Raw genomic sequence first — 27613 nt, 5'->3', positions numbered from 1 at the left:
AATTTATTTGCAGATATTGAACTATCCTTGTCACTCTAGGATGAATCTAACCTGATCGTGGTGTATAATCTTTTTCATGTATTGTTGGGTTTGATTTGCTAATATATTGCTGAGGACTTTTGTATCTGTATTTATCAAAGATGTTCCACTGTAATTTTCTTTTTTTTTTGGTTGTGTCTTTGTCTGGTTTTGGTATCAGGGTGATGGTGGCCTTCATAGAATGAATTTGGGAGTGTTCCCTTCTCTTCAGTCTTTAAGAAGAGTTTGAGAAGGATAAGTTTAAGCTCCTCATTGTATGTTTGGTACAATTTCCTAATAAAGCTGTCAGGTCCTGGGTTTTTGTTTATATGGAGTTTTTTTTTTTTCTTTTAATTACTGATTGTGTTTCACTTCTAGTGATTGGTCTGTTCAGAATATCTGTATCTTTTTTATTCAGTTTTGGCAGGCTGTAATGTTTTAGAAACTTGTTCATTCCTTCTTGGTTGTTGAATTTGTTGGCATATTGTTCCTAGTATTCTGTTATGATCTTTTGTATTTCTGTGGTATCAGTGTTATTTCTCCTCTTTCATTTCTTATTTTGTTGATTTGGTTCCTCTCTGTTCTTGGTGAACCTGGCTAGAGGTTTGTCAATTTTGTTTATCTTTTCAAAAAGGCCACCTCTTGGTTTTTATTGATCTTTTTATTGTTCTTTTGATCTCTGTTTTATCTATATCCTCTCTAATCTTTCTTATTTCCTTTTTTCTGCTGACTTTGTTGTTTAGTCTCTAAGTCATGTCCGACTTTTTGTGACTCTGTGGACTGTAGCCCACCAGGCTCCTGTCTATCCATGGGATTCTCCAGGCAAGAACACTGGAGTGGGTTGCCATTTCCTTCTCCATCTGCTGACTTTGGGTTTTGTTTTTTCTTTTTCTAATTTTTTTAGGTGTTAGGTTAGGTTGTTTATTTGAGATTTTTCTTGTTTCTTGAGGGAAGATGACATCACTATGAACGCCCTGCCCCCACCCCCCCAGAACTACTTTTTCTGTATCCCATAAATTTCATGTGGTTGTGTTTTCATTGTCATTTGTTTCGAGGTATTTTTGACTTTTAGTTCATTGTTGACCCATGGGATTTTTAGCAGCATGTAGTTTAGTCTGCATGTGTTTGATCATTTCCCATTTTTTCTTTCTCTGGTTGATTTCTACTTTTTTCCCTAGAGATTTTTTTGATGTGAATTCTTTTCTTTTAGTTCACCTGTCACCTTACTGGATTGTCCACTGATGTCAGTGGGGTATTAAAGTCTCTTACTGTTATGTGTTCCTGTCAGTTTGTAACTTTACATCTGTCATTAGGTTGGCAGAAAAGTAACTGGTTTTTACACTGTTGAACTTGGCCATTTGATATTGGAATACATTCTGAAATAAATGTGGTTATGTTACACACCATTTTATTGCACATTTCTTGCTTTGTGTTTTTTTGCTAATGATTTACTGCTTGCTGTTTATTTTATATTTATTTTAGACTATAGAAATGATGCTTATAGACAAAAAGCAAATTTGAGTGATTTTTTTAAACAAGTTCAAAATGGGTCATAAAGCAACTTGTGAAATCAGTAGTGCATTTGGCTGAGGAACTGCTAACAAACATACAGTGCAGTGGTGGTTCAAGAAGTTTTGCAAAGGAGACAAGAGCCTTTAAGATCAGGAGTGTAGTGCCCAGCCATTAGAAGTTGACAACGACCAATTGACAGCAATCATCGAAGCTGATCCTTGTAACAGCTACACAGGAAGTTGCAGAAGAACTCAGTGTCGACCATTCTATAGTCGTTTGGCATCTGAAGCAAATTGGAAAGGTGAAAAAGCTCGATAAGAGGGTGCCTCGTTTTGAAGTGTCATTTTCTCTTATTCTGCATAACAACAGCAAACCATTTCTCAGACTGTGATGTGCAACATAAAGTGGATTTTATAAAAAAAAAAAAAACTGGCAGTGACCAGCTCAGTGGGTTGGACTGAGAAGAAGCTCCAGAGCACTTCCCAAAGTCAAACTTGCATCAAAAAAAGGTCATGGTCATTGTTTGGTGGTCTGCTCTCCGTTTGACCACTCTGGCTTTCTGAGTCCCAGCGAAACCATTACATCTGAGAAGTATGCTCAGCAAATTGTAAGCTGAACTAAAAAGCTGCAGTGCCTGCAGCTGACATTGGTCAACAGAATGGGCCCAGTTCTTCTCCATGAAAACTCCTGACTACAACGCATAATCGATACTTCAAAAGTTGAACAAATTGGGCTACAAAATTTTGCCTCATCTGCCATATTGATCTGACCTCTCACCAACTGACTACCACTTCTTCAAGCATCTCAACAACTTTTTGCAGGAAAAATGCTTCCACACCCAGCAGGAGGCAGAAAATGCTTTCCCAGAGCTTACTGAATCCCAAAGCATGGATTTCTATACTACAGGAATAAATAAACGTATTTCTGATTGGCAAAAATGTGTTGACTGAGACAGGTGCCTATTTTGTTTAATAAAGATATGTTTGAGCCTAGTTATAATGATTTAAAATTCATGATCCAAAACTGCTCAGTTAACTTTTGTACCAACCTAATAGTATTTGCTTTATATGTTTAGGTGATCCTAGATTGGGTGTATATATGTTAATGAGTGTAAATCCTCTTCTAGTATTGATTTCTTTATAATTACACAGTGCCCTTTGTCTTTCTTTATAGCCTTTATTTTAAAGTCTGTTTTGTCTGATATGAGTATTGCTACTACCACTTTCTCATCATTTGCATATCTTTTTCCATCTCCTCATTTTCTATCTGTGTGTGTTTTGCACGCTGAAGTGAGTCTCTGATAGATAGTGTATTTTAGGTTCTTGTTTTTTTATGCAGCCTGCCACTCTTTATTTGGAGCATTTAGTCCATTGACTTTGAAAGTAAAATTACTGGTAGTATGTATTTGTTGCCATCTTAAACCTTGTTTTCCAGTTGTTTTTGTACTTGTTTTCTGTTTCTTCTTTTTGTTTTTCCTTTTGTAGTGTGATGTTTTCTTTTGTATTTTGCTTGAGTTCCTTCCTTTTTTGGTTTTTATGAATCTATTCTGTGTTTTTATTTTGTGATTACTGTGGGGTTCAAATATTGATATGTTGACCCATAACTATATCAACTTGCTTTAAAGTGATAGGCATACAAGTCAAATATGTTGTAAAAAATTTACATTTTTATAGTTCCTTCCCCCACATTTAAAATTTTGATCTCATATTTTACATCTTCATGCTTATTCTTTTGCTGTTCATTGTAGTTATAATTGCTTTTACAAGAATATTTTTTAATCTATGAAGTACATAGATTATTTAAGTGATCTTCAATCCTCTTATGGAAAAGGCAATGGCAACCCACTCTTGCCTGGACAATCCATGGATGGAGGAGCCTGGTAGGCTGCAGTCCACGGGGTTGCTGAGAGTTGGCCGCAACTGAGCGACTTTACTTTCACTTTTCACTTTCATGATTGGGGAAGGAAATGGCAATCCACTCCAGTGTTCTTGCCTGGAGAATCCCAGGGACTGGGGAGCCTGGTGGGCTGCCGTCTCTGGGGTCGCACAGAGTCAGATACGACTGAAGCGACCTAGCAGCAGCAGCAGCAATCCTCTTATGTATTTGGCATCCCATTGTGATTTTCCCTTTCCTATAGATTCTTGTTTCTCTCTTATTTAGAGACATTTCAATATTTCTTTTAGGGTAGGTTTAGTAATACTGAATTCTTATAGTTTTTACTTGTCTGAGAAATTCTTTATCTTCTATTCTAAATGATAATCTTGCCGGATAGGGTATTCAGGAGCTTCCCTGGTGGCTCAGATGGTACAGAAGCCACCCCTTCCATGTGTACATTGACAATGGGCTACGTGATTCAGCCAGGACTACAGCCCAGACCCTCAAGACTGTCTCCACAGAAGTAACTGGTGTTCTCTCCCAGGTTCTATTTGCACTTAGCGTATTTGTATTTGTGGCCCTACTTGGTGCGTGCTTCTGATTGGGAAGTAAGGTGAGGCTTGGGAAGAACAGTGGGGGAGCAGCCATCAGCAGCTAGTTCCTTTTCACCCTTACTGTTAGCAAGTCAGCATGCCTGCACTCAAATAAAGTCTAGGCTTCTCCAGCCCCTCTCTCTGTCCCAACAGATTTCTCAGCTGGCAGGGGTACTCCCCAGACAAGAGTCTGACAGTGTGGACCTTCTCTCTTACATGTCTCTCCCAAGGACATGGGTCTTATCATAATGCCCCCTTTTCTTCCTCTCCTACCCAGTTACATGGAGATCTTTCTTGCAGCTTTGGTTGTGTAGATTTGCTAGTTTCCAGTTGGTTTTCTGTGAGAATTGTTCCACTTGTAGATGTGTATTTGATGTGTTTGTGGGGAGAGATGAGCTCCTACTCTGCCATCTTGATCACCCTCCTAACCACTACTTTTTAGGTCAGATGATATATATGAAAATTATTTATGAGTTATAAATCTGTAAAAATATGTTTTTATTATTATAAAGCAATATACTAACATTATTAATTCATCTTATGTCTGAACAGCATCTGCTATGTGGGAACCCTTGAGCTAGGTGTTAGTTATAGACAGGACAGGATGGAAGAGTCTTCCTTGAGCTTTTATTTCTTTATTGTAGCTTCAGAGAGGATTAGCTTTATGTAACACTAGTTTTCTGACTATTTAGTCCACTGCTTGTGATTTATTGATTAAACCCCATCAAGTCACCGGTAGGTGAAAGTGTTAGTCACTCAGTCGTGTTTACCTCTTTGCAATTCCATGGACTGTAACCTGCCAGGCTTCTCTGTCCATGGGGTTCTTCAGGCAAGAATACTGGAGTGGGTTGCCATTTTCTTCTCCAAGGGAATCTTCCTAACCCAGGGATCAAACCCTGGTCTCCTGCATTGCATGCAGATTCTTTACCATCGGAGCCACCGGGGGAGAGACTGATAGGTGAATCACTTCCAGTTCAAGTGTTTTTGTTTCTGTATTCATGCACTTGAACCTAAGTGTATCATCATAACCCTGGTTCAGTTCAGTTCAGTCACTCAGTCATGTCTGACTCTTTGAGACCACATGAACCGCAGCACGCCGGGCCTCCCTGTTCATCACCAACTCCCAGAGTTTACCCAAACTCATGTCCATTGAGTCAGTGATGCCATTCAACTATCTCATCCTCTGTCGTCCCCTTTTCCTCCTGCCTTCAATCTATCCCAACATCAGAGTCTTTTCAAATGAGTCAGCTCTTTGCATAAGATGGCCAAAATATTGGAGTTTCAGCTTCAACATCAGTTCTTCCAATGAACACCCAGGACTGATTTCCTTTAGGATGAACTGGTTGGATCTCCTTGCAGTCCAAGGAACTCTCAAGAGTCTTCTCCAATACCACAATTCAAAAACATCGGTTCTTTTGCACTCAGCTTTCTTTATAGTCCAACTCTCACATCCATACATGACCACTGGAAAAACCATAGCCTTGACTGGGTGGACCTTTGTTGACAAAGTAATGTCTCTGCTTTTTAATATGCTGTCTAGGTAACTCCTTTCCTTCCAAGGAGTAAGCGTCTTTTAATTTCATGGCTGCAGTCACCATCTGCAGTGATTTTGGAGCCCCCCAAAATAAAGTCAGCCACTGTTTCCACTGTTTCCCAATCTGTTTGCCATGAAATGATGGGACTGGATGCCATGATCTTAGTTTTCTTAATGTTGAGCTTTAAGCCAACTTTTTCACTCTCTTTCACTTTCATCAAGAGGCTCTTTAGTTCCTCTTCACTTTCTGCCATAAGGGTGGTGTCATTTGCATATCTGAGGTTATTAATATTTTTCCTGGCAGTCTTGATTCCAGCTTGTGCTTCCTCTAGCCCAGCGTTTCTCATGATATACTCTGCATATAACTTAAATGAGCAGGGTGACAATATACAGCCTTGACATACTCCTTTTCCTATTTGGAACAAGTCTGTTGTTCCATGTCCAGTTCTAACTGTTCCTTCCTGACCTGCATATAGGTTTCTCAAGAGGCAGGTCAGGTGGTCTGGTATTCCCATCTGTTTCAAAATTTTCCACAGTTTATTGTGATCCATACAGTCAAAGGCTTTGGCATAGTCAATAAAACAGAAATAAATATTTTTCTGAGACTCTGTTGCTTTTTCAGTGATCCGGCAAATGTTGGCAATTTGGTCTCTGGTTCCTCTGCCTTTTCTAAAACCAGCTTGAACATGTGGAAGTTCACGGTTCACATATTGCTGAAGCCTGGTAGCACATTAAAATTCCCTGGGAACTCTAAAGATTGGGGCAGTTTGAAGGCAGGAGGAGAAGGGGATGACAGAGGATGAGATGATTGGATGGCATCACTGACTTGATGAACATGAGTTTGAGCAAGCTCCAGGAGTTGCTGATGGACAGGGAAGCCTGACGTGCTGCAGTTCATGTTGCAAAGAGTCTGGTCACAAAGAGTCGGACATAACTGAGTGACTGAACTGAGGGAGCTGTAAAACATACTGTTGCTCAACTTTGCCTCAGATCAACTGAATTTAGATCCCATATTTTTGATGGGAGCCTAGTTATCAGATTATCAACCTTTCCAGGTGGTTCTAATGTGTAGCCAACGTCAGGAAATGCTAACATTATCCTGAGTGTTTTGAGAAGTTGAAGAGACACCTGCATCATTTTCCTGGTACTATTTTACAAAAAATTCTAGTCAAGTAAGTCACTTGATTTGCTTCTCTTTGTTTTTAATGAGCATGTTGGTTTCTAGTGTTCACCACTTACTGCTTCATAATTAAACAACCACTTCATGATCTTCTTAGTTCTGGTGTCAAGTATATTCTGTAATTTCTAAGAACTGTTTCTCTTTATCTGTTTTAAAAATTAGAGTGTTTTTCATCATGACCAAGTGGGTTTTATTCCAGGGATGCCAGAATTCTTCAATATTCACAAATCAATCAATGTGTTATACCATATTAACAAATTGAAAGATAAAAACCATATGATTATGTCAATAGATGGAGAAAAAGCCTTTGACAAAATTCAGTATCCATTTATGATGAAAACTCTCCAGAAAGCAGGTATAGAAGGAACATGCCTCAATATAATAAAAGCCATATACAACAAACCCACAGCAAACATTATCCTCAATGTTGAAAAGTTGAAAGTATTTCCTCTAAAATCAGGAACAAGACAATGGTGCCCACTCTCATCACTACTATTTGACATAGTTTTGGAAGGCCTAGTCACAGCAATCAGAAGAAAAAGAAATAAAAGGAATCCAGATTGGAAAAGAAGTGAAACTCTCACTGTTTGCAGATGACATGATCCTCTACATAGAAAACCCTAAAGATGCCACCAGAAAATTACTAGAACTAATCAATGAATATAGTAATGTTGAAGGATATAAAATTAATACACCGAAATCCCTTGCATTCCTATACACCAACAATGAAAAATCAGGAAGAGAAATTGAAGAAACAATCCCATTCACCATTGCATTGAAAAGAATAAAATACTTAGGAATAAATTTACCTACAGAAACAAAACACTTGTATATAGAAAACTATAAAACACTGATGAAAGAAATCAAAGATTACACAGATAGATTGAAAAACATACCATGTTCATGGATTGGAAGAATCAATATAGTACCCAAAGCAATCTATAGATTCAGTGCAATCTCATCAAACTACCAATGGTATTTTTCACAGAACTAGAACAAATAATCTCACAATGTATGGAAACACAAAAAACCTTGAATAGCCAAAGCAATCTTGAGAAGGAAGAATGAAACTGGAGCAATCAACCTCCCTGACTTCAGACTATACCACAAAGCTACAGTCATCAAGAGAGTATGGACTGGCACAAAGAAAAAAATATAGATCAATGGAACAAAATAGAAAGCCCAGATATAAATCCACGCACTTATGGACACCTTGTCTTTGATGAAGGAGGCAAAAATATACAATGGAGAAAAGATAGTCTCTTCAATACGTGGTGCTGGGAAAACTGGTCAACCACTTGTAAAAGAATGAAACTAGAATACTTTCTAACACCATACACAAAAATAAACTCAAAATGGATTAAAGATCTAAATATAAGACCAGAAACTATAAAACTCGTAGAGGAAAACATAGACAAAACACTCTGACATAAATCACAGCAAGATCCTCTATGACCCACCTCCCAGAGTAATGGAAATAAAAACAAAAATAAATGGGACCTAATTAAACTTAAAAGCTTTTGCACAATGAAGGAAACTATAAGCAAGTTGAAAAGATAGCCTTCAGAATGGGAGAAAATAATAGCAAATGAAACAACTGACAAAGAATTCATCTCCAAAATACATAAGCAGCTCATGCAGCTCAATACCAGAAAAACAAGCAACCCAATCAAAAAAGTGAGCAAAAGAACTAAACAGACTTTTCACCAAAAAAGACATCAGTTCAGTTCAATCACTCAGTCATGTCCAACGCTTTGCGACCCCATGGACCGTAGCATGCCAAGCTTCCCTGTCCATCACCAACTCCTGGAGCTTGCTCAGATTCATGTCCAGTGAGTTGGTGATGCCATCCAACCATCTCCTCCTCTGTCATCCCCTTCTTCTCCTGCCTTCAATCTTTCCCAGCCTCGGGGTCTTTTTCCATTAGTCACTTCTTTGCATCACATGCCCAAAGTATTGGAGCTTCAGCATCAGTCCTTCCAATGTATATTCAGCACTGATTTCCTTTAGGATTGACTCATTTGATCTCCTTGTAGTTCAAGGACTCTACAGATGGCAGGTGAACATATGAAAAGATGTTCAACATCACTCATTATTAGAGAAATGCAAATCAAAACCACAATGAGGTGTCATCTCACGCCGGTCAGAATGGCTGTCATCAAAAAGTTTACAAACAATAAATGCTGGAGAGGGTGTGGAGAAAAGGGAACTCTCTTACACTGTTGGTGGGAATGCAAACTCATATAGCCACTATGGAGAACAGTGTGAAGATTCCTTAAAAACCTGGGAATAGAACTGCCATACAACCTAGCAGTCCCATTGCTGGGCATACACACCAAGGAAACCAGAATTTAAAGAGACACATTGTACCCCAATGTTCATTGCAGCACTATTACTGCGATGAACTAGGACATTAACTAGCACAATAACTAGGACATGGAAGCAACCTAGATGTCGATTGGCAAATGAATGGATAAGTAAGTTGTGGTACAATGGAATATTTCTCAGCTATAAAAAGGAACACATTTGAGTCAATTCTAATGAGGTGGATGAAACCGGAGCCTGTTATACAAAATGAAGTAAGTCAGAAGGAGAAACACAAATACTGTATATCAACACATATGTATGGAATTTGGGATGACAGTTAATGACAATCCTATATTCAAGGCAGCAAAAAAGACACAGATATAAAGAACAGACTTTTAGACTATGTGGGAGAAGGCGAGGGTGGGATGATTTGAGAGAATGATATTGAAACATGTATATTATCCTGTGTAAAACAGATGACCACTACAATTTCAATGCATGAAACAGAGTACCCAAAGCCAGTACTCTGGGACAACCCAGAGGGATAAGGCAAGGGGCTTCTGGATGGGGGGGACACATGTATACCCATGGCTGATTCATGTTGATGTATGGTGAAAACCATCACAGTGTTGTAAAGCAGTTGTCCTCCAATTAAAATAATATATTAAAAAATAGAATGTTTCTACATCTCCAGTTATATGATCCTTTTATTTCTCAAAGAATTTGGACTAATTTGTGAGAAAAGTTAGAAAATTTTACTCAGTGACTTGGTATTCCTGTTAATATTTTGAAGTACTAGAAATGATTATTTCCCTTTCCATTTTGTTTACCTTAAGAAACCATTTGTTTCCTGAGTGTAGGGATAACTTAGACCGTGCATGAAGAAACTTGTTTTGAGTTGAAAGAGTCAATATCAATGAAGTTTGTAATGAATAAAATAAAAAATAAAATAAGGTTTTATTAAAAGATGTCCTTTAAATATTTTAATCCTGGTAAACTGATTTTTTTTTTATACTTTTTCACTTATATTTGTTTATGTAAGAATTACTGCAGGCCCTTGAGCCTGATCTGAGTGTGTACTGGGTTTCAGTCTCTCACTCCCTGTGTGCCTGGATGCCCAGTGTCTAGGGGCAGGTCACAGTAGGCTGTCCCTTGTACTTTATGTCAGACGGCTCTCCCACCCGTCATTCTGCTCTCCACACTCCACGAGTAACTCCATGCTCAGTCCTCTCCACATCCCTACCTGGGTAATCTCAGAATTTCTGGAAAGGAGAAGTAGCTAGCCCTCAACAAAAAGTCAGCAACAACATGTGATGAATAAGAAACATAAAAGATTAATTGGAGTTGTTTCAGTTTATTTTCTGATGCTTCGAGATTTGCTTCATTTCTTTGTTATATTTAACCTCTGCCGAAATATCTTCCATTATTGATGCAGATTTTGAATCTTTTAGTTATATCAAAATAATGAAAAAATTGGAAAAATGGTGCTTTTTTCCTTTAATTATGAGGAATATTTCTTTCTTTTGGTATTTTGTTTTCAATGTCCTCCTCTTTGTTCCTTTCAGTAAATATCCCTGATGCAGCTGTTATGCAAGCAACCTACAGAAAATGCAAATTGGCCAGGGCCCAAGAAGACTATATTTCTTTGGATGTAAAACATACCTTCACCAACTCTGGTATGAAGAAAAACAGTGAAGATTCTGAAAGTGAGCCTGATGATTTTAAAGATATAATGCCATTTACCCCAAAGCCTCAAACACTTAGACAAAGAATGGCTGAAGAAACAAGTATGTATTTAATTTATTTATAGTATATGAATATTAAGGCATTTTTAAGTAGAATATATTATGGTAAGTATATCCATAAAAACATAATGTAGCTTCTCCTATTCTAAAATGTTTTATACCAATATCACTGACATCATGGCTTCTAAAATATTTTACATGTCTGTATCAAAATGTTATCAAAGGGTGCAATAATGCTTACTGTTATCTGATCTCCACTTGATCATTCTTGACAGATTAAAAAATTTGTAGAGTTTTTGATAAAATATTTTTGATATTGAAGACTTCCATTGTCACCTTTATAAGATTTTTTAACGTGGAAGCATCTATAGGGATTTTAGGTGTCATATATTAAAATCTTCCCTGCTCTAGTAAAAAGTTTTCCTCAACCAACAATCATTAGGTCTCAAAGAATATTTTCACATTTTTCATTTATTAAGAGGAATATTTTACCAGATTTTTGTCACTTCAGATAATACCATTTCTGAATGGTATTTTGGTTCCTATTAACCCAGAAATTATTTTTGATACATATTTAGATTCTCAGGCATAACTGAGAATCTCCGATGTTGGAGAAGACTCTTGAGAGTCCCGTGGACTGCAAGGAGATACAACCAGTCCATTCTAAAGGAGATCAGTCCTAGGTGTTCTTTGGAAGGAATGATGCTAAAGCTGAAACTCCAGTACTTTGGCCACCTTATGCAAAGAGTTGACTCATTGGAAAAGACTCTGATGCTGGGAGGGATTGGGGGCAGGAGGAGAAGGGGATGACAGAGGATGAGATGGCTGGATGGCATCACCGACTCGATGGATGTGAGTTTGAGTGAATTCCGGGAGTTGGTGATGGACAGGGAGGCCTGGCGTGCTGCAGTTCATGGGGTCGCAGAGTCAGACACGACTGAGCAACTGAACTGAACTGAACTGATGAAACCAAGTGTTTCATTTTTTCCCAAGCTTTTTCATAAGTGAGACCACCATGTTTTCAGTGAGACAGTGTGATGATAAGTGCAGATTTTGAAGTCAAATTACTCGAATCAAGGCCTGGTTTCAACACAGTCCTTTGATATAGGACTATGTTATATAACCTCCTGCTATCTAAATTACTTTGTTTATAGAGAGAGGATACTAATAATGCCTTCCTCCCAGAATTAGGTATTGGGAAGAAGAATTTAACACATAAAAAGTACTGCTAAGCCACTTATAAGCTCCTGAATTGCTGATTGCTGCTCCTATTAGAATGGCTCAGACAGTAAGGAATCCACCTGCAATCCAATCCAGGGTTTGATCCCTGGGTTGGAAGATCCCCTGGAGAAGGGAACCCACTCCAGTATTCTTGCTTGGAGAATTCCATGGACAGAGGAGCCTGGCAGGTTACAGTCCATGGTGTTGCAAAGAGTTGACACGACTGTGCAACTTTTCACTTCACTTTAATTAGAATGGAAAAATATGGAATATTTATACGTCAACTTTTTTTTTCTAGCAACTAGAAATGAAGAAACAAGTGACGATAGTCAAGATGAAAAAACTCAAGATATTTGGGAGCAGCAGCAGATGAGGAAAGCTGTTAAAATCACAAAGGTAGTAATTTTTTATACCATATGTATTAGTTTCGTTCCATATGTATTTGTGGTAACAAATTACCACAAACTTGATGGCTTAAAACAACGTTTATTCTCTCTCAGTTGTTGAGGCTAGAAGGCTCAATTCAAGGTATTGGTAGGACTGTGCTCCTTTTGAAGCCCCTGGGGAAGAATTCTTTTTTCCCCCTTTTTCTTTTTTTTTCTTTTTTAAATTGAAGTAGAATTGACATACAGTATTTTGTTAGTTTCAGGTGTACAAAACAGTGATTGACTTTTAAATACATGATGAATAAATCACCATGATAAGTCTAGTAGCCATCTTTCACCGTGCAAAATTATTACAGTGTAATTGACTATGTTCCTTAAGCTGTATATTACATCAGGGATCCCCAGCCTCTGGGCCATGAGCTAATACTAATACCTTCTATCAGATCAGTGGCAGCATTAAATTAGGAATAAAGTGCACAACAAATGTAATATGCTTGAATCATCCTGAAACTATCCCCCACACTCCTGATCTGTGGAAAAATTGTTTTCCACAACATCTATGGTGCCAAAAAGATTGGGGAACACTGTGTTACATCCCTGTGACTTACTTATTTTATAACTGGAAGTTTGAACCTCTTAATTCGCTTCACTTATTTCCCCCTCCCCTTGGGCAACCACCAGGGTGTTCTTTGTATCTATCAGTTGTCTGTTTTGTTTTGTTTATTACATTCCACATATAAGTAAGATCCAAGAGATTGTCTTTGTCTTGTTACACTTAGCATAATACCTTGTATGTCCATCCATGTTGTGACAAATGGCATGATGTCATTCTTTTCTATGGCTGAATAATATTCCATTGTGTGTATACACACACACATACACACACACACATGTATATATGAGACTTATCCAGTGGCTCATTGGGTAAAGAATCTACCTGCAGTGCAGGAGACACAGTAGATGTGGGTTTGATCCATGGGTCAGGAAGATCCCCTGGAGAAGGAAATGGCAACCCACTCCTGTATTTCCTGCATGAGAAGAAATCCCATGGACAGAATAGGCTGGTGGGCTAGAGTCCAGAGGGTCGCAAAGAGTCGGACACAACTGAACCACGAAGTGCGTGCATGCGCACACACACGCACATACACACACACCACATATTCTTTATCTGTTTGCATGTCAGTGGACACTTACGTTGCTTCCTTATCTTGGCAACTGTGAATAATGCTTCAGTGAGCATAGGGTTGCGTAGAACTTTTCACATTAATGTTTTTATTTTCTTCAGGTAATTACCTAGAGTGAAATTGCTGGATGATACGGTAGTTCTTTTTTTTCACACGTTGAGGAATCTCCGTGGTGTTTTCCCTGGTTGCTGTACCGATGTACGTCCCATGAACAATGCACAAGGGATCCCTTTTTTCTACACCCTTGCCACCACTTCCTTGTTATCTACGTGGCTATGTCAGGTGTTAGTTGTGGCACGCCCAGACTTTTCTCTAGTCGTGGTGTGCAGGCTCCAGAGCACGCAGGCTCCTTAGTTGTGGCACACAGGCTTAGTTTCCCTGCAGTGTGTGGGATCTTAGTTCCCCAACCAGGGATCATACCCACTTCCCTTGTATTGGAAGGCAGCCTCTTAATCATTGGACCACCAGGGAAGTCCCATTTGTTGTCTTTTTGATAATAACTGTTTTAATAGGTATGAAGTGTCTTATTGTGGTATCGATTTGCATTTCCTTGATGAGAAGTGATGTTCAGTATCTTTTCATGTGTCTCTTGGCCATTTTAACTCTTCATTGAAGAAATATCTTTTCCAATCCTCTGTGGATTTTTTGATCAGGTTTTTTTTTTTATTGAGATGTATGAGTTCTTAATATAATTTGGATATTAACTATTTTTTAAATATATCATATGCAGATATCTCCTCGCATTCAATAGGGTGCCTTTTTGTTGATGATTTCCTTTACTACCCAAAATGTTTTTAGTTTGTAGTTCCATTTGTTTATCTTTGCTTTTATTGCCCTTGCCTGAGAAGACATAGCCAAAAAAATATTGCTGAGATTGATGTCAAAGAGCATATCATTTATGTTTTCTTCTAGGAGTTTTATGGTTTCAGAAATGATTTTTGTAAGTAGTGTAAGAAGGTGGTCCAATTTCATTCTTTTGCAAAAATGTAGCTGTCCAGTTTTCCTAGCACCATTTTATTGAAGAGGCTGTCTTTTTTCCTGGAGAAGGAAATGGATACCCACTCCAGTATTCTTGCCTGGGAAATCCCATGGAGAGATGAGCCTGGTGGGCTACACTTCATGGAGTCACAAGAGCTGGGAACAACTTAGCGACTAAACCACCACCACTGTCTTTTCCTCACTGTATGTTCTTGCCTTCTTTGTTATAGATTAACTGACCATATGAGCATGTGTTTACTCCTGTGCTATCTGTTCTGTTCCATTGATTTATGTGTCTCTTTTTGTTCCAGTAATATGTTGTTTTGATTACTGTAGTTTGAAATCTGGGAGCTTGATATCTCTAGCTTTGTTCTTCCTCAAGATTTCTTTGGCTATTTCAAGGTCTTCTGTGGTTTCATATAAATGTTAGGATTATTTGTTCTTATTCCATGAAAAATTTCATTGGTATTTTGGTGTGCATGCTCAGTCGCTTTAGTCATGTCTGAATCTTTGCAACCCTATGGACTGTAGCCCACCAGGCTCCTCTGTCCATGGGAGTCTCCAGGCAAGAATACCAGAGTGGGTTGCCATGCCCTCCTCCAGGGATCGAACTCATGTCCTATGTCTCCTGCATTAAAAGTAGATTCTTTACCCACTGGAAAGTCTGGCATTTTGTTAGGGATTGCCTCGAATCTCTCAGTGGAGAATTCGTTCTTGCTTTGTCTAAATTCTGTTAGCTCCAGGTATTCCTTGCTTTGTGACCACATAATTTCTGTCTCCACCTCCTTTACACGGCTTTCTCTGTGCCTCTGCTTAATGTGTCTCTTATAAGGATACGTGTCATCAGATTTAGGGCCTGCTTGGATAATCCAGGGTGATCTTATCTTGATATTCTTCACTTAATTACAACCCCAGAGACTCTCATTTCCAAACACGGTTATGTTCAGAGGTTCCAGGGGTTAGGACATAGACCTAACTTTGGGAGGCCATCATTCAGCCCACTATACCATGTACATCATGTTCTTTTCCCACTAGATTATAAATGCTTTCCATATATTATAAGCCCCTTGAGGCAACTATATCTTTTTTACTTTTAAGTTTACAGTTATAAGTATGTTAGATGCCTAAATGTGACATTCAAACACATAAATAGGGTTAAAACAAAACTAACAACAGAAAGCATTACACTTGGGGTCAAATGTCCTGGATTTGGGTTCTGACTTTACCACTAAAATGCACTCTCCATGAAGTCAAGAATTATTAACTATTTTTTTCAGTATTATATCCCATAGTGCCTAATATGGTGAGAGCTCAATAAATATTTGTATACTCTGAGAAAATTATTTCATTTTTCTAAATCTGTTTTCTCAACAATAAAATGGGAATGATAAAGTGGGAATGATAGTGTTACCTATCTGAGTAGGTGGCTATAAGGCTCAAAATTATAATTATTTTAATTGAAAAATTTTAAAATTATTAAAAACTTTATTTTTAATCTTTTTAGTAGGAGTGCTTTGAAATTTGGTTTGCTCTTTTAAGCAAGAAAAATTTTTACAATCCTCATGTTACTAACACTAAAAAGCTAAGTAAAAGTAAGCTTTCAGTTGTAATTTAGAAGTCTTTGAGCCATTCTGTTTTCTAGTTATTTGCAGTCTGAATTATTTTTTTCACTACTACTAATAAGAACCAAAATATTTGCTTGGTTTTTTCTTCCTTTTTTTTTTTTCTTTCTTTTGATCAGAGATGTTTTTGGTTGTTTTTCTTTCTTTGTAATGTGAAATATACTGTGTTACAACATGTATTACCTAGGAATGCATTCTTTTGCAAGTAACAGAAAACCCAAATAATGGTGGCTTAAAATGAAAAGCTTTACCTACAAACCCACCAGCAGACTTCTATTTGCTATCCTTTCACTCACCTGGAGTTAGATGGCAACTTCTATCATGAAAAAACAAATATTTGGTTTGTTGCTGTTCTTATTTACTTTATTGAAGTATATCTTATTTATAATATTGTAATTTCTACTGTACAGCAAAGTGACTCAGTTTTATATATACATATATACATTCTTTTTTCATATTCTTTTCCATTATGATTTATCACAGGATATTGAATATAGTTCCCTGGGCTATAGATTAGGACCTTCTTGATTATCTATTCTATACATAAGTTTCATCTGAATCTGATATTTCAAAAGTCCCAATCCGTCCCTTCCCCACCTCCCCTGCCTTGGCAAGCACAAGTATGTTCTTTATATCTGTGAGTCTGTTTCTGTTTCATAGGTAAAACTTCATTTGTGTCAAATTTTAGACCCAGCATTTAAGTGATATCATATGGTATTTGTCTTTCTCTTTCTGACTTCCTTCACTTTGTATGATAATCTCTAGGTCCATTCATGTTGCTGCAAATGACATTATTTCGTTCTTTTTTATGGCTGAGTAGTAGTCTGTTGTATTAATATATATGTACCATTTCATCTTTATCCACTCATCTGTCAGTGGACATTTAGGTTGTTTCCATGTCTTGGCTATTGTAAATAGTGTTGTGGTCAATGTTGGGGTGCATGTATCTTTTTGAATTATATTTATCTTTGGATATATGCCCAGGAGTAGGATTGCAAGATCATATAGCAGCTTTAGTTTTTGTTTTTTGAGGAACCTCCATATACTACTGACCATAGTAGCTGTACTAATTTACATTCCCAAGAACAGTGTACATTCTCTACACCCTCTCCTGCATTTGTTATGTGTATACTTTTTAATGATGGCTGTTCTGACTGGTAGTCATGTACATGTAGTCATGTACAGATTTGAGAGTTGGACCATAAAGAAGGCTGAGCACCAAAGAATTGATGTTTTCGAATTGTGGTGCTGGAGAAGACTCGTGAGTGTCCCTTGGACTACAAAGAGCTCAAACCAGTCAATCCTAAAGGACATCAATCCTGAATATTCAATAGAAGGACTGATGCTGAATCTGAAGGTGCATTTCTTTGGCTCCCTGATGTGAAGAGCTGACTCATTGGAAAGGACCATGATGTTGGAAAAGATTGAAGGCAAAAGGAGAAGGGGGCGGCAGAGGGTAAGATGGTTAGATACTATCACTGACTCGATGGACATGAATTTGAGCAAGCTCTGGCAGAGGAGCCTGGCATGCTGCAGTCCATGGGGTTACAAAGAGTCTGCTAGTGACTGAAGAACAACATGCTGACTGGTGTGAGGCAGTACCTCATTGTAGTTTTGATTTGTATTCTTATAATGGTTAGCAGTGTTGAGCATTTTTTCATGTGCCTCTTGGCTGTGTGTCTTTTAGAAAAATGTCTATGTAGATCTTCTACCCATCTTTTGATTGGGTTGTTTTTGTTGTTATTGTTATTGAGTTGTATGAGCTGTTTGTAGATTTTGGAATCTCCCTGTCAGTTGGATCATTGGCAAATACTGGATTGTTCAAAAACTTTGTTCTGGTTTTTTCATGTTTGGCGAACCCAATATTTTCTTCCACACCATAGGCTGTCTTCATTTTGTTTATGGTTTCCTTTGTTGTACAAAAGCTTATAAGCTTGATTGGGTGCTACTTATTTATTTTTGCTTCTATTTCTAATTTGCTTTGACGTAAGAAAATATCTGTACAATTTATGTCAGAGAATGTTTTGCCTATGTTCTCTTCTAAGAGTTTTCTGATGTCACGTCTTACATTTAAGTCTCTAAAGCATTTTGAATTTATTTTTTGTGTATGGAGTAAGGGTATGTTCTTACTGTGTTAAATTACATGTGGCTGTCCAACTTTTCCAACACCACTTGCTGAAGAAATTCTTTTCTCCATTGTTGCATTCTTGCCTCCTTTGTCGAAGACCAGTTGGCCATAGTTGTGTGGATTTCTTAGTTTTTTTACATTGATCCACATGTCTCTTTTTGTGCCAGTATCACACTGTTTTAATTGCTATAGTTTTATAGGATTGTCTGAAGTTTGGGAGGGTCATGCCTATAGCTTTGCTTGTTTTCCTCAGAATTGCTTTGGCAATTCTGTGGTTTCATATGGATTATTTGTTCTAGTTTTGTGAAAAATGTTATAGGTAATTTGATAGGGATCACACTAAATCTATAGATTGCTTTGAGTAGTATGGACATTTTAACAATGTTAATTCTTCCAACTCAAGAGCATGGGATGTCTTCCATTTCTTAAAATCATCTTCAGTTTCCTTTATTAATGTTTTATAGTTCTCAGCACGTTAAGTCTTTTACCTCCTTGGTGAGGTTTATTTCTAAGTATTATGTGATTTTAAAAGGGATTATTTTTATTCTTTCTGATAGTTCCTTGTTAGTGTAAAAAAAATGCAACAAATTTCTGTGTGTTAATCTTGTATCCTGGCTAGTTCATGAATTTGCTTAACAGTTATAATAGTTTTTGTGTGGGTTGTTACGGTTTTCTATGTATCATCTTACATTTTCAAATGACAGTGTTTCCTCTTCACTTCTAATCTGGATGCCTTCTATTTGTTTTTCTTGTCTGATTGCTGTGGCTAGTACTTCCAATACTGTGTTGAATAGAAGAGGTGAGAGTGGGCATCCTTGTCTTGATTTAGATTTTACCAGGAAGTCTTTCCATTTTTCACTGCCGAGTATTATGTTGGCTGTAGGTTTGTTGCTTTTATTACACTGTAGTATGTTCCCTCTGTACCCAGTTTCTTAAGAGTTTGTATCATGAATGTTGAATTTTGTTAAATGCTTTTCCTACATCTGAGAAGATCATGTAGTTTTGTCTTTTCTGTGTCAAATGTGGTTCAGTTCAGTTCAGTTCACTCAGTCGTGTCCAACTCTTTGCGACCCCATGAATTGCAGCACGCCAGGCCTCCCTGTCTATCACCAGCTCGCACATTCATTGATTGATTTGTGCATGTTGAGCCATCCCTGTGATCCTGGGATGAATCCAACTTGGTCATGGTATATGATCTTTTTTATGTGTTGTTAGATTCAGGCTGCTAGTATTTTATTAGGACTTTTGCATCTATATTCATCAAAGATACTGGCCTGTAATTTTCTTTTTTTATAGTATCTTTATGTGGTTTTGGTATCAGAGTAATAGTGGCTTCATAGAATGTCCTTGGGAGTGCTCCCTCCTTTACAGTCTTCTGGAAGATTTTGAGAGGGATCAGTATGAGTTATTTTTTGTATGTTTGATAGAATTTTCCTGGGAGCTATGAGGTCCTGGGCTTTTGTTTGTAGGGAGGTTTTGTGTTTTTTTTTAATTGCACATTCTGTTTCACTTCAAGTGATTGGTCTTTTCAAAGTATGCTGTTTCTTCTTGATTCAATTCTGGTGAGCTGTTATGTTTGTAGAAATTTGTCCATTTCTTCCAGGTTGTTATTTGTCAGTATATAATTGTTCATAGTGTTTTCTTGTAGTTTTTTTTGTATTTCTGCAATATCAGATGTGATTTCTCCACTTTCTTTTTTTTTTTAATTTTATTTTATTTTTAAACTTTACATAATTGTATTAGTTTTGCCAAATATCAAAATGAATCCGCCACAGGTATACATGTGTTCCCCATCCTGAACCCTCCTCCCTCCTCCCTCCCCATACCATCTCTCTGGGTCGTCCCAGTGCACTAGCCCCAAACATCCAGTATCGTGCATCAAACCTGGACTGGCAACTCGTTTCTTACATGATATTTTACATGTTTCAATGTCATTCTCCCAAATCTTCCCACCCTCTCCCTCTCCCACAGAGTCCATAAGACTGTTGATTTCTCCACTTTCATATCTCACTCTGTTTATGTGATTCCTCTCTCTTTTCTTCTTGGTGAGACTGGCTAGAGGTTTGTCAGTCTTATTTATTCTTTCAAAGAAACAGCCCTTGTTTTTATCGATTTCTTTCTATTATTTTTAGTCCCTACTTTATTTCCTCTCTGATTGTTATTATTTTCTTCCTTCTTCTGACTTTGAGTTTTGTTTTTTTCTCCTTTTTCTAATTCTTTTAGGTGTTAGATTTTTTATTTGAGATTTTTCTTGTTTCTTGAGGAAGGCCTGTATCACTATGAACTGCCCTCTAAGTGAACTACTTTTACTGCATCCTATAGATTTTTATATGGTATCTTTTCATTGTCATTTTTCTTAAGGTATCTTTTAATTTCTTCTTTGCTTTCATCATTGACCCATTGGGGTTTTTTTTTGTTTTTTGTTTTTGAGGCAAGTTCTTTAGGCTCCAGGTAATTGAGTTTTTTGTTTGTTTTGTCATTTCTATTTCTGTGGTTAATTTCAGTTTCATGCTGTTGTGATCAGAAAAGCTGCTTCAAAAATTTCTGTACTCTTAAATTTGTTGAGCCTTCTTTTGTGCCCCAATATGTGGTCAACCACAGAGAATGTTACATGTGCACTTGAATGTATATTCCTTTTTTTTTTAATATATATATATATAATGTCCTGAAAATATCAATTAAGTCTAAATGTTCTAGTATATCATTTAGGATTTCAGTTGCCTTATTGATGTTCTGTCTAGAAGACCTGTCCATTGATATGAGTAGGGTATTAAAGTCTCTTACTATTGTATTCCTGTCCATTTCTCCCTTTATGTCTGTATTTGTTCTGTGTAATCAGGTACTCTTATATTGGGTGCATATATGTTGAATGTAATATACTCTTCTTATGTTGATTTTTTTCATCATTATATAGTGTCCTTCTTTATCTTTCTTTATGACCTTTGTTTAAAGTCCATTTCTGCTACCCATGTTTTCTTCTTATTATTTCTGTTTGCATGAGATACCTTTTTCCATCTGCTCACTTTCAGTCTGTGTGTTGTTCACCCTAAAGTGGGCCTCTTGTAGGTAGCATATTGTGGGCTCTTGTTTTTTAATCCGATCTGCTGCTCAGTGTCTTTTGATTGCAGCATTTACTCCATTGGCAGTGAAGGTAATTATTAATAGATACATATTTATTACCACTTTATCCTTATTTTCCAGTTGATTTTGTATTTGTTCTTTATTATTTTTTTTCCTTTTGTGGTTTGATGATTTCTTTTGTGTTATGCTTGTGTTCTCTTCTTATTGGTTTTTGTGACTCTGTTGTATGTTTTAAATTTGTGGTTTTACACTCAGTCATGTCCGACTCTTTGCAACCCCATGGACTATACAGTCCATGGAATTCTCCAGGCCAGAATACTGGAGTGGGTAGCCTTTCCCTTTTCCAGGGGATCTTCCCAACCCAGGGATCGAACCAAGGTCTCCCGAATTGCAGGCGGATTCTTTACCAGCTGAGCCACAAGGGAAGCCCAACTTGTGGTTACCCACACTGTTTTCAAGTATGTTAACCCATTACTATATCTACTTCCTTTAGGCTGATAGTCATATGTCTTCAAACACATTCTAAAATTTAAAAATCTACGTATTTTTACATTCCAACTCAGCATTTTATGGTTTTGATGTCCTCTTCTACATCTTCATGTTTATGCTTTTGCTGTTGCATTTTGTTTATCATTGCTTTCATAAAAAATGTTTTTGTGAAATTTAATTTAATATGTATACTGGCTCATTTAAGTGATTTCCTTTCTATTTTGGATTTTCTTTTTTTTCTCTTTTCTATAGATTATTCCTTCTTTGCTAGGATAGATTAATATTGCTGTTATTCTTTTAGTTTTTTCTCTGAGAAATTCTCTTTCTCCTGTTCTCAATGATAATCTTGATGTGTAGAGTATGCTAGGTTGAGTATTTTTTTCCTTTCTGGACTTTGAATATATTTTGCCACTCCCTTCTAGCCTGCAACGTTTTCTATAGGGAAATCAGTTAATAGCCTTATGAGAGTTCCCTTGTAATTAACTCTTCATTTTTCTCATGCAGCCTTTAGAATCCTCTCTTTAACTTTTGCCACTTTAATGATAATATGTCTTGCTGTATGTCTGCTTGAGTTCATCTTGTCTGAGACCATGTGCTTCTTATGGGCTTCCCAGGTGGCTCAGCGGGTAAAGAATCTGTCTGCAATGCAGGAGATGCAGATCCCTGGGTTAGGAAGATTCCCTGGAGGAGGACATGGTGACCCATTCCAGTGTTCTTGCCTGGAGAATTCCATGGACAGAGGAGCCTGGCAGGGTACATTTTGTGGTGTTCCAAAGAGTCAGACACGATTGAAGTGACTACTGTGCTTCCTATACCTAGATATCTGTTTCCTTGTTTACGTTTGGGAAGTTTTCATCCAAATTTCTTGAAATGCATTTTCTATCCCCTTTTCCCTTTCTTCCTTTTTCCAGTTATGCATAGATTGGCATTCTTTATATTATCCCATAATTCTCACATTGCTTTCATTTTCTTCATTTGGTTTTCTATCTGTTGCTCTGATTGGGTGATTTCCATTATTCCATCTTCTAGAACACTTATGTGTTCTGCATTATTCATTTTCTATTTATATTGCCTTTAGCTCAGCTTTCATTTTGGCAAGTGAGTTTTCTAATTTTTCTCAGCTCCTCTTTCTAGTTTCTAGTTCCTTTTTAGAGTAGTCTGTATTTCATTTGACAGCCTTTCTTAACTCCTTCAGTATTTTCATTATCTCCTTTTTGAAATCAGTGTTTATTAGACTGAAGAGGTCAGTTTCAATGATTGTTCTTTTAAGGCAATTCTCTTGATCTTTTAATTGAGAGTGGTTCTTCTGTGTCTTCATTTTACTTATATTTCTATTCTACCATCTTGATTGAAGCCTCTGGTATTTTTTTTTTTTTTTTTGAGAGTATGCTGCTGCTGGTACTGCTAAGTCACTTCACTCGTGTCCGACTCTATGTGACCCCATAGATGGCAGCCCACCAGGCTCCTCCATCCCTGGGATTCTCTAGGCAAGAACACTGGAGTGGGTTGCCATTTCTTCCTCCAATGCATGAAAGTGAAAAGTGAAAGTGAAGTCGCTCAGTCATGTCCAACTCTTAGTGACCCCATGGACTGCAGACCACTAGGCTCCTCTGTCCATGGGATTTTCTAGGCAAGAGTACTGGAGTGGGGTGCCATTGCCTTCTCCATTTGAGAGTATATTAGATCATAAATAGAACTAGCTTTAAAAACACTGAAAACCAAGCTTTTGTGAAAAATGAGATTTTATAATTTGCCTCTTGCATGTAAGTTTACAGTTCTAAATTTTAAAACTGTGTGATAATTTTAAAAACATTTTATTACAACCATAAAAAATGTCAGAGGCATTTTAAGCTGGTGAGACATTAGTGTATCCAGTCTGCTTTCATGGTATTAATATTTGGAGGACTAATGAATGTTGAAAACAACACAAATTTTCATATTATTTTTAGGGACAAGACATAGATCTTTCTTACAGCCATGAATCTCAAACAGTGAAGAAGTTTGATGCTTCCATTTCATTTCCACCAGTAAGTTTAGAAATTATAAAGAAGAAACTAAATACTAGGTAAGTAATATTAACTTTAAAATTTACATTTGTTATAGACATTTAGTAGTGAAAAAATTAGCACTATAATATTTTTAATTGAGAGTTCCCTTGGTGATCCAGTGGTTTAAAATCTGCCTTGCAGTATAGAGAACTTGGGTTCAGTCCCTGGTCAGGGAACTAAGATCCCACATGCAGGGCAACTACTGAGCCTGTGAGCCACAGCTCAGACCTGACACAGCCATAAATATAAGTATATATTCTATTAATTATTAAATGATAATATTAAAGAGTTATAGGAAAAATTAGCATCACCTGTGTTACTACACTAACATAACTGATCCTTTTTTGTATATGTCTTTCAGTGTTTATAATAGATATATCATGTAGTTAAAATCAATAAATAATATAAAATCCTGCTTTTTTTAACTTACTATTTTTAATCTGCATTTATCTACATTGTTAAATAGCCCTTAATTTAAAAAAATAATATGCTGGAAGTTATGGCAGCAAGATGGCAGAATTAGAAGCCCCAGACCTCATTGCCCCATAGAGATATCAACTGAACAACAGCATACTATCCAAAAAGCATTTATGAGTACCCCAGAAATCAGGAAGTTGTAGTATCCCAGGGAAGCTCAAAGCCCAGCCACATTGTAATGGGTGAGAAAAGCCATTTCATTCCAACTGCGTCTAGCCATTCTAGCAAGCCAGCACCGCTTTCAATGGAGAGAAAAAAACCGGACTCCTAGCTTTTCCTTTGGAAGGAAAAGAGCAGAACATACATTCTATATTCTAGAGCTACTGCCAAAAGGACTTGTCTCTGTCTCTCTCTTGTCTGTCTCAGAGCACTGTTGGAGAACAATCATACATTAAATGCCTGAGGACCACAGAGGACACGAATGAGCTAAGAAGCCTGTTACAGAGCCAGAAAGCTTTAAGTACTACAAACACCAGGGGGACCAAGAGACTATAAAATCCTGAAAAACCCACAAATGTCTGTAATTAGGAAATCTCTAGAAACCCTGAGGAGAATCATCCCCCATGAAAGGTTTAAGAAGACAGTCTTCCTCACACAACACCATTGGGAATCTTTATCCAGGCTAATTGAAATGCACTTAAGGGATACAGTTTCAAATAGGGGGGGAACTGCCCTTACGTGCATTTTCAAATACACAAAGTACAACATAAAGATAACCAGACATGTGAAGAAGCAAGGAAACCTGGCCCAGTTAGAGGACCAAAATTAATTTCCAGAACCAAAAGAAACAGAGGCCTATGAATTACCTGACAGAGAATTCAAAATGATCCTCTTAAAGAAGCTTAATGTGCCATAAGAGAGCACAGACAACTAAAGAAATCAGGGAGATGATACATGAACAAGGTTGGAATACCAACAGAGATGGAAACTGTAAAAGAACCAGAGGTTCTGGAGCTGAAAATACAATAACTGAACTGAAAAATTCACTAAAGGGGATCCAAAGCAGACTCTATCAAGCAGAAGAAACAAGTGATGACCTCAAAGAATAGTCATTTGAAATTACCAAGTTAGAGTAACAAAAAGGAAAAAAGAATGAAGAAAAGTGAAAAAAGCATAAGAGATTTACATGATGCTATCAAGCAGAATATCATATACTTTATGGGAATCCAAGAAGGAGAAGAGGAGCAGAATGGGACAGAGAGCTTATCTGAAGATATAATGCCCAAAGACTTACCAGCCTGAAGAAGGAAATGGGGATTCAATTTCAAAAGCTAACGGACTCCAACAAGGATTAACCCAAGGAGGCTTACACTGAGACAAACTTTCTAGATACAAAGAAAGAATTAAGTGACAAAACAAAAGGACCTTGTCATGTCCAGGGGAGTCCCATAACATTACCAGGAGGCTTCTCAACAAAGGTCTCCTCTGTTAACAGGCCAGAAGAGAGTAGGAAGATATATTCAAAGTATGAAAGAAGGAAACTGCCAACAGAGATTACTGTATCTACAAAACTATCCTTCATGAAGGAGAAATAAAGACCTCAGATAAACAAAGCTGAGGGAGTTCATCACCACTAGACCTGCCTTACAAAAATTGATGAAAGAGATCCTTCAAGTTGATTGAAAGGATACTGTACAGTAGCATGAGGCATATAAAAATACAGAGTTCTCTGGTAAAGGCAGAATCCTGTAATACTGTGAGCATGGTATGACAATCACTTTTAATTCAGAAATTGAATTTAAAAGGTAAAAACACAAAAATGATTATGATATTATGTTAATACATACAAAAATGTTTAATGTAATTTGTGGTATCAATAACAAGAGGTGGCAGGGGAGATGTAAAGGAATAAAGTTTTCATATGAGATTGAAGTTAAGATGTTTTCAGTTTAAAAGAGATTACTGGAATTGCAGTATTTTTTGTAAACCCCATGGTAAACATAAAAGAAATACCTATAGAAGATATTCAGTGGAAAATGAAAATGACCCAGAACACATCACTAAAAAAATAAAATAACAAAACCCAAGGCAGCAAGAGAGGAAGTGGGACAAAATAACTATAAGACAAAAAGCAATTTTAAAATGGCAATCATAAGTCCTTCCATATCAGTAATTACTTTAAATATAAATGGATTAAATTCTATAATCAAAAGATGTACAGTGGCTGAATGGGTTGAAAAGAAAAGCAAGATCCAGCAATTCCCGGGCAGTCTAGTGGTTAGGGCCCATGTTTAATCCTTGGTCAGGAAACTAATGTCCCACAAGCCACCCAAGCCAAAAAAAAAAAAAAAAAAGGCAAGATACAACTGTATACCATCTGCAAGAGTCTCACTTAGGCTTAAGGGTGTATATGGAATGAAAGTGAAAGTCTTGCAAAAAAGATTCCATGCAAACAGTAAACAAAAGAGACCAGGAGTGGCATTACTTGGAGAAAAGAATTTTAACTTAAAAACTACACGAGACTATAAAAGCCATTGTATAATATAAAAGGATCAATTCATTGGGACAGTATAGCAGTTATATACATATATATGTGTGAGATGGCCTCACTGGCTAATTCTACCAAACATTTAATGATGAATTAACACCATTCCTTCTCAAACTCTTACAAAAACCTGAAGAGGAAATAACATTCCCAAGCTCATTCTCTGAGGTCAGCATTACTCGGATCCCAAAATCCCAAAGATAGTGTAAGAAAAGGAAATTAGTAAACCAGTATCTTGATGAATATTGATGTAAAAATCCACAATAAAATACTTGCAAATGTAAGTTAAGAGGATTATACGCCATGACCAAGTGAGATTTATTCCTGGAATATGAGGGTGTTTCATAAGAAAATCAGTGTGATACACTATATAAACAGAATGAATGGTGAAAACCACACGATCATCTCAGCTGATTACAAGAAAAGCCTTTGATGATGTTAAGCATGCTTTTATGAGAAATTGTTAATACTTCAACATAATAAAGACCATATAGGAGTAATGCGATGGTACCCCACTCCAGTACTCTTGCCTGGAAAATCCCATGGACAGAGGAGCCTGGTGGGCTGCAGTCCATGGGGTCACTAAGAGTCAGACACGACTGAGTGACTTCACTTTCACTTTTCATCTTCATGCATTGGAAAAGGAAATGGCAACCCACTCCAGTGTTCTTGCCTGGAGAATCCCAGGGACGGGGGAGCCTGGTGGGCTGCTGTCTATGGGGTCGCAGAGAGTCGGACATGACTGAAGCG

At 37.3% G+C, this 27613-nt stretch overlaps 1 protein-coding gene across 8 annotated transcripts in view; it reads left to right on the top strand.

Moving 5' to 3' along the window:
• GCFC2 (GC-rich sequence DNA-binding factor 2) overlaps positions 1-27613 on the top strand; it is a 79635-nt gene that overhangs the window by 11365 nt on the left and 40657 nt on the right. For 3 of the 8 annotated variants that reach the window (XR_015136854.1, XR_015136855.1, XM_086326748.1), the window contains exons 3-5: positions 10585-10806; positions 12284-12381; positions 23803-23918. Coding sequence is in view for 4 of the 8 variants with exons in the window: in XM_086326748.1 (XP_086182874.1) it covers positions 10585-10806; positions 12284-12381; positions 23803-23918 (436 nt within the window). In the remaining 4 variants the exon portion in view is untranslated. Of the gene's footprint in view, positions 1-10584; positions 10807-12283; positions 12382-17444; positions 17612-21711; positions 21823-23802; positions 23919-27613 lie in introns of those variants that run through there. The other 5 variants (XM_086326749.1, XM_086326751.1, XM_086326753.1 and 2 more) reach the window with 4 other exon arrangements.

The sequence above is a fragment of the Bos grunniens genome, chromosome 11 (assembly GCF_055505025.1).
Source record: "Bos grunniens cultivar Pamir isolate PY7600 chromosome 11, Bosgru_T2T1.0, whole genome shotgun sequence".
Classification (NCBI taxonomy): Eukaryota; Metazoa; Chordata; class Mammalia; order Artiodactyla; family Bovidae; genus Bos; species Bos grunniens.
The sequence above is the reverse complement of the archived record's forward strand: the minus strand, read 5'-3'. Positions and strand labels throughout refer to the sequence as shown.